Source organism: Mus caroli, chromosome 6 (genome assembly GCF_900094665.2).
Source record: "Mus caroli chromosome 6, CAROLI_EIJ_v1.1, whole genome shotgun sequence".
In the NCBI taxonomy this organism is placed as follows: Eukaryota; Metazoa; Chordata; class Mammalia; order Rodentia; family Muridae; genus Mus; species Mus caroli.
The window spans coordinates 9,530,352-9,537,824 of NC_034575.1; the positions used below are offsets into that span (position 1 = coordinate 9,530,352).

The window sequence follows — 7,473 nt, forward strand, 5'->3', positions numbered from 1 at the left end:
AAAATTCCTGAATAGAACAGCAATGGTTTGTGCTGTAAGATTGAGAATTGACAAATGGGACCTCATAAAATTGCAAAGCTTCTGTAAGGCAAAAGACACCGTCAATAAGACAAAAAGGCCACCAACAGACTGGGAAAAGATCTTTACCTATCCTAAATCAGAATCCTGTTTTCTTTTAATGAAAGGTAGAATTTGAAAGTAACACAAGATGGACGGCTGGGTGTCTTTTATATCAACATCTTTTTTTGTGAAGAGAATTAGAAACACATATGAGAAGGAGGCAGCGAGGAAGAGAGACTAAACGTCCTTAATGTTAAATGCTCCAAAATTCAGTGTTTATTGAGCACTGACAATGTCACAAATGGAAAATTAACCACATTCATAATCAAAATATTAAAAAGACTGTACACACTAGAGGCAAGACAAGGAAATAATAGGTTTGATAAACTGTGGATCAAATGGATAGAACATATTTTATAAAAAGTTTAGACAAAATTAGGCATGTGGGGAAAGAAGTATTTTCACTAAGAAAGACAACTGAAATAAACCTAGACCAAATGAGACACAAAGAAAAAGAGGCTCTTAAAAGTGACCTACAAAAGTGCCAGCTTGTAAAATACTCACCTACAACACCATTCAATGCGACCTTCACCCTCACAAGTTTTTGCCCAGTGATTATCTGCCAAATTTTTCATTGCAACAGCATATTCGCAAAGTGTTTCCGCATCTTCACAGTGTTCTCGCCAGATCTTATCAAAGTCTCCCACTGTATACAAAAAAATATGAACTAAATTAACTTTATTTAAAAATGTATGAGCTAATTTTAAGAAAATAAAGATGGTTTACAAATGAAGTATACAAAAATCATCAATAAACTTAATTAATGAAGTTTTAAATACTGCTTTATAACTGATTATCTGCAATCAAAATTGATTGCTTTAAACAGATTTGTAAAATTGAACACACAAACACAGGGGGCGGGGAGAAAGAGAGAGAGAGAGGGAGGGAGAGGGAGGAGGGGAAGAGGGAGAGAGAGATACGTATGAGCTATCCATTCATAAAGCAAATCCATGTTGGTAGGATACAACTATGTCTGGAAATCAAGCATTCATTTTCACAGTATCTTTGGGTTATATAGCCTTGAAGAAGAAAGACTACCACAAACACCTGTTTTGTACTTAGTCTAGATATATTGCATCTTTATATATTCTATGTCCTCTGCTTAGATCAATGCATGCTACAAGCTTCTCCAAAGTTTTGGGCTTTTGCTAATATTCTGAATAACAACTATAAGCAAGTGGCCAGAAGGGACATGTTTCATTTGGTAAAATGTTTTCTTTGCAAGCACAAGGACTTGAGGTTCCATTGCCACAGAAACAACCCTGGTGTGCTAATGTAAGTTTATAATCCAAGAGATGGGGAGAGAGAGAGACAGGTGGGGCCTCTCTGGCTTACTGACTATGGCTGGCTAGCCAGCCTAGTCCAGTTGGCCAGTTACAGTGCAGGGATACACCTCAACTCCAAAGACAATAAAAATATAAGGTGGATGGTAGCTGAGGAATGACACCTAAAACTGTCCTGTGTTCCTCACATGCACATATACAGACACACATACATAGGTTACTATCCAGCTATTACTTTTTAGATTTTAAATCACTCATCATCACATTTAAGACGAAATTTCAAAGGTCACTGTGAAGACTGATAATGACTGAAGAATTATTTGGCCAAATGAAGTTCATTTGCATAACAGGGTAAAGAATTAAAATTATCTGAGTATCTTGGTTCATCATCTTTAAACAAGGTAATTGAGTTCTATCACACAATATATAAATCTAGGTATTTATGTAGTAATAAAATATACATGTTTAAGAAATGGCCATCTGTGCAGTTAGTTATATTTAAAACTTTTTCAAAGCAAGATTAAGTCTTTCTTTTTTCTGTAACAGAAAATAAATGAAAATACCTTAAATTTAACAATCAACACATTTATTTAAATTTGAAAAATAGTCAAATAATTTTATTTACTGAATATTTTAGCTCCACAGACTAGTAGATACTGAATTGAGAACCTATTTAATATCTCTCCCATTTTGACTATCTCCATAAAACCAAGTAAGGGTACAAGCATATTCATACACACATTGTTCAGCTAAAATGACTATAGTATCAATAAATTACAGACTTAGGACTGATTTTAATTTCAAAGTAAATGAAAACTAAGAGTACCAGAGTGTTATACCCTAAATAGATTAATATTTTCAATAGTCATTAATATTTATGAAGCGACTGGGCTCTTAATTTGTTACACATCAAGTTAGCATTATTTGTGTCCCTAAAAAGCATACAAAATCTTTCTGAATTCTGAACAATTTCTTTCTTAGAGACATATGTCAGATACAGTGGTTTAAAACTATAAACCAAGAGATCTTCAAGCAGCACTCTGGTTAGCACTCCTTCTACACACGCTGGGCACTCATAACATTACTCTTCTTGAATTTACCTATCAGACATGATACTAAATGATTCAATACGGTATAGCATAGTTTTGAAAGTACTTATTATTTGAGTTCTAGACCTTAAACCTATAAAGGCTCTTTGAAGTTGTTTCACTACCCTATATAACACATACATTATGTTTATAAATGTGAGTCATTTGAATAACAATCCATTATCAAATGTATTTCAAAGAACTTCTTTGTGCTGAAAATGGATTTCATTCCTGTAAGACTTGATTTACATGGTAGATAAAACTTAAAGACTTGGATACTTGTACTTTATTTAGAAGAGAGTCCTAACCATAGCAGTAAGGGAATGGGAAGAGGGGGAGGGAGACGAGACGGGAGGGGAGGGGAGGGGAGGAGAGGGGAGGAGAGGAGAGGAGAGGAGAGGAGAGGAGAGGAGAGGAGAGGAGAGGATTAAAACAACAAAGAAGGAGAAAAAGCTAACCACAGTACAGGGGTGTTGTAGGAACATTGCTGGTGAGGATACCCCATCCACAATGCTACTAGTTCTAAAGGGCATCTAAAGGGCCGGAAGCTTGAGCACTAACTATCCTGTTTCCCATTACTTGGGGAATGTGAAAATGTTGGATTCTAATACAGTGCTAGAGAAAGGTAACAGAAAAATAGTACACACTCAAAGCAGAACTCTTGTCATGGATGGTGACTCACCTAAGTTTATCCATTACACCTGAGAACGAAGGGTAGCCATGTGAGACACTACTGCCCTCTATTAAAACTTCGTGTCCTTACCACGTCATCTTAGACTCTGAAACTTCATTTACTCTATAATTAACTGTTAGCTACAAGATGCAAAGGCGATTGTAATTACAGAGAACCTAGTTCCCTATAGCATTTTAGAAGGCCTCTGGATACTTCACATTAAACAAAACTGTCTTTCAATAGTCCTTTTCATGTCGTTTTGAGGTTTATCTAACATTATCTGCTTATCTAACATTGTAAAGGATTCAATTTGTATGTATTTGATTGACATCAATTACAAACAATATTGTAATATTTTCATTAGCAGTCAGGTTTACAGTCTTAATGTGTGCTGAGACTGAAAGCTAATATGTGTAAGCATAGTGAACTTAACTATATAAATGAGAATAAACAATAAAATTTTATTTTTTTATTCTTACAGCATATTTGCTGAAAATGATTTCTTTGAAAAAATGTTTTCTTATAGTGTGTGTGTGTGTGTGTGTGTGTGTGTGTATGCAGGTGGCTGTAAAGGCCAAAAGAAGGAGGTGTTAGATCAAATGAACTGGAATTTTTAGGCAGTTGTGAGCCACCTTATATAAGAGCCAAGAGCCAAGTGTGGATTCTCTGAAGAGCAGCAACTTCTCTTAATTACTGAGCCATCTCCAGCCCCTGCGTGGGGGAAATGTTAAATGCTACATGAAATAGTAAAGTTAAACAGGAAGGAAAACAGAAGAAAGTACAAAAGAAACAAATAAAATGCTAGTGAGGCTGTAACAAATCAGACCTGAACCTAATACATTTTTATTCTATTATTTATTTATTTAACTTTTATTCGCTTTATATCCCACTCACTCCCACCTCCTCTACTACTATTCCTCTACTTTCCTCTCTCAACTTCATGTCTACTTAGGCTGCGTGTTCATTGGTGTAGGCCCATCTACAGGAACACGGACAGCCTCTCTGGCATAAGAAACTGGATTCTCCCTCCCTCTGCAGCCACTGATGTCAATAGCTCCATCCATGCTGGAACTGGAGCTGGCTTGTATTGTGCAGGTCTCGTGCATACAATCCAAGCTACAGTGGGTACGTGTCTGTGACAGCATTGTGTTGTGTCTGTGGAAGCTGTTTCACTGCAGAAATCCACTACCTCTGGCTCTTAGGTTCTTTCTGGACTCCAGAGTCTCTCCTTCGCACACTGATCAGTTGTAGGTCTCTTTATTGATTACCATGTACTGCAGAAACAAGCTTTTCTCATCAGGACTGAAATGGTCTCTTGCAGATCTGAAACTCTTGGAATTTGCATGAATTGAATGTCTGATCTTCCTGCCTCTAGTATCAAGTGCTAGGATTATGAGAGTATGACACCATGCTCAATTTTATGTAGACATGAGAGTAAGCCTAAAACTTTGTGCATAATTAGACAAGTCCTGTACCATCAAGCCACATCCCTAATACCTCCCTTTTTAAATTCACTTCCTACAGGCATCCTAGAAAACCTTGTGCTTTGGAGAGAGTCAAAGCATGACATATCCAACAAATATATAACTACCTTTCCTAATACAAGTAAATAAAACATTACTTTTAGAAAGCATCATTGCACACACATATATACACATACAGTTCATGATTAAACAAAAAAGAATAAACTCGAAGAAATATCAATAATAACTTGTTTAACTACAGTTTTAAAATCAACTTAATCATATGATTTATCTTCCAAAATTCTAGAACAAAGTTCACAATACCATGTCTTCTACTTTTATATTTTCTTTATATTTATATTTCTAAATACCCATTAAAAAACAACAAAACATAAACACTAACTTACAGTTTTAAACATGAGTAATGACAACATTCCAAATCAAGTTCAATACAGAAATCCATGAGCCAATTATTCTCAATCCGTGTCCTATAGCAAGATAACAGTTTTCAAGTCAACTCATCTTTACATGCAAAACATTTGTTTCAACTAAAGAACAGAAAAGCCTTATGGCCTATTTTAAAAAATAATGGCAACCAAAAAAGAAGAGTGTATCTAATTTTAAAACATTGCTGTATTTTTAATTATTTTAATATTAATTTGCAACTGTTTAATATTTAATATTATAACCTTACAACTGTCTTTGTAAAAAATCAACTACAGTTAAATGAGTTACAGAATTATGCACTTTTGCCCTAACAGTTCTCTCATGAACTAATTCTCTGATGTTCTAAGCTACAGTGCACTATGTAGTGGATACTATCTTTCTTTCACAAATTAACTGTTCTCCCACTATCTGACATAGTACATTTATTTTCTTTGAAACATATATGAAATCATATTTTTGAGAGGGTTTATCTGCCTTTCATTTGATTATCTCACAACAATCCCCCAATACAATGCATCTGCCTCATGCAAGTGCTTGTCATTTACTACAAATGTTACCTATTAAAAACAGTTGTGGTCCCCACCCTAAAAGCATAAAGGGAAAAGGAAACAATATGTTTGATTTATAACTTACATAAGTTCCAGAAATTAACTGTGGTGCCCAGTTGAGAGAGGCAAAATATTTAAGTGTTTTCTATATTAAAAACCAGTAAACATTAGTTATAAAATACAATCAACCAGCTGCTCAACTAGAATTCAGTCCATAGGCCCTTGTCAACAGGGACTCAACTAGTCTGAGTGTTTCAAAACTGACACAGTTCTAAACAAACTCTGAATCCAAGGGTTAGAGTGCTGAATCCAAGCCATTTATGTGCATGTTAACATTCTCACGATGATTATGTTTCTGTCTCTCTCTCTGCTTACTGCAGGTGGAAGAGGAGTCCCATCTATTGAGTTCTTTAGTAGCTGTTCACAAGTATTTTTAAGAAAATCTTTACACTTAAGGAAATAATCTGAGTAAAACCAATAAATTATAAGTTCTTATGGGTGAGGAAAGTGAATCTGCATTATTGCTTTCTGAGATCAACTAATTAGAAATTATAATCTTCTCAATAACTATCTTCATTTTCATTCTTAAAGAGTATAAATATAAAGCAAAAATCTGAAATTTAATGAGTAAAACTATGACAAATTTATAACTATATTTATAAATCACAAATGGTAAGCAATTAATAGAAAATATATAGACTCATAAAACTCAATACCAAAATTATATCAATCTTTTTAAAAGTAGGTGAATGAACTGAAGCTACATTTTTTTTCCTAACTAGACATATAAAAGGATTATCAGGATATGCACAGATGGTCATCATCATTAGTAATTAAGTAAATACTAATTAAAACTACAATGTAATGGCTAACATAAAAAGGAAGCAACTACTACCTGTGGAGAAAAGGGAGCCTATGTACTATGTACATAGAGAGTACAGTTCAGCCATAAAGTTTCTTCAAAACATCCCAAAGCTTCCACCCCCTTCCTCTCTCCCTCTCTGTATATATGAGAAACAAAACCCATATGGAAAAGAGATTTTGTAATCTCATTATCACTGTTATATTAATCACAAGATACAGAAAAAAAAAACCCTAAGTGTTTATCAGTGTGTAACAAACTAAAGAATTATGGGACATACATATATAATGAAGCATTATTCAACTTAAAAAAGGAAATTCTGCCACTAGGTCATTACACTACATGAAATAAACAATCACAGAAATATATAATATATTTATTTATTATATGTTTATTTATTTATTTATCATATATAAAATAATTAAAGAAGAGGTCATGGTAAATTGATTATATAAGTTTTAGGTATATACTTTGCTATTTTGATGAAAATATACCTTATATAATGATTCCTCAGTCCATCTGACATCCATCACGTAATAGTAATTTGGTTGTGTATGACCATAAAAAAAATTTACTTCTTTACTAATGTATACATTCTAAATAGTTACCATACTGTATATTAGCTCTCAAAAGCTTATTCTTTTATTACTGAGTTTTTACCATTTGACCAATGTCTGTGTCTTCATCTTTTCCTCCTTCTTCCTGAAACCTGAAGAGCATACACTACTTTGTATTTCTTTAAGCCCCCTGCCTCAGACTCCACATATAAATGATCTGTGGTATACACACACACACACACATATCTACAGGTACAATTTTACTCTACTGTATCTTTATGAAGCAGCTTTTTGTAAGAAACATTTATGATTAAAAAACTTCATTCAGAGCTGGGCGGTGGTGGTGCACACCTTTAATCCCAGCACTTGGGAGGCAGAGGTAGGTGGAATTCTGAATCCGAGGCCAGCCTGGTCTACAAAGTGAGTTCCAGG

At 34.3% G+C, this 7,473-nt stretch overlaps 1 protein-coding gene across 2 annotated transcripts in view; it reads right to left on the minus strand.

Annotated features, from left to right (window-relative positions):
• Positions 1–7,473, minus strand: part of Bmt2 (base methyltransferase of 25S rRNA 2 homolog) — a 50,644-nt gene that overhangs the window by 34,738 nt on the left and 8,433 nt on the right. For both annotated transcript variants that reach the window (XM_029478578.1, XM_021164969.2), the window contains exon 2: positions 625–766. In XM_029478578.1, the coding sequence (XP_029334438.1) occupies positions 625–766 (142 nt within the window). The remainder of the gene's footprint in view (positions 1–624; positions 767–7,473) is intronic.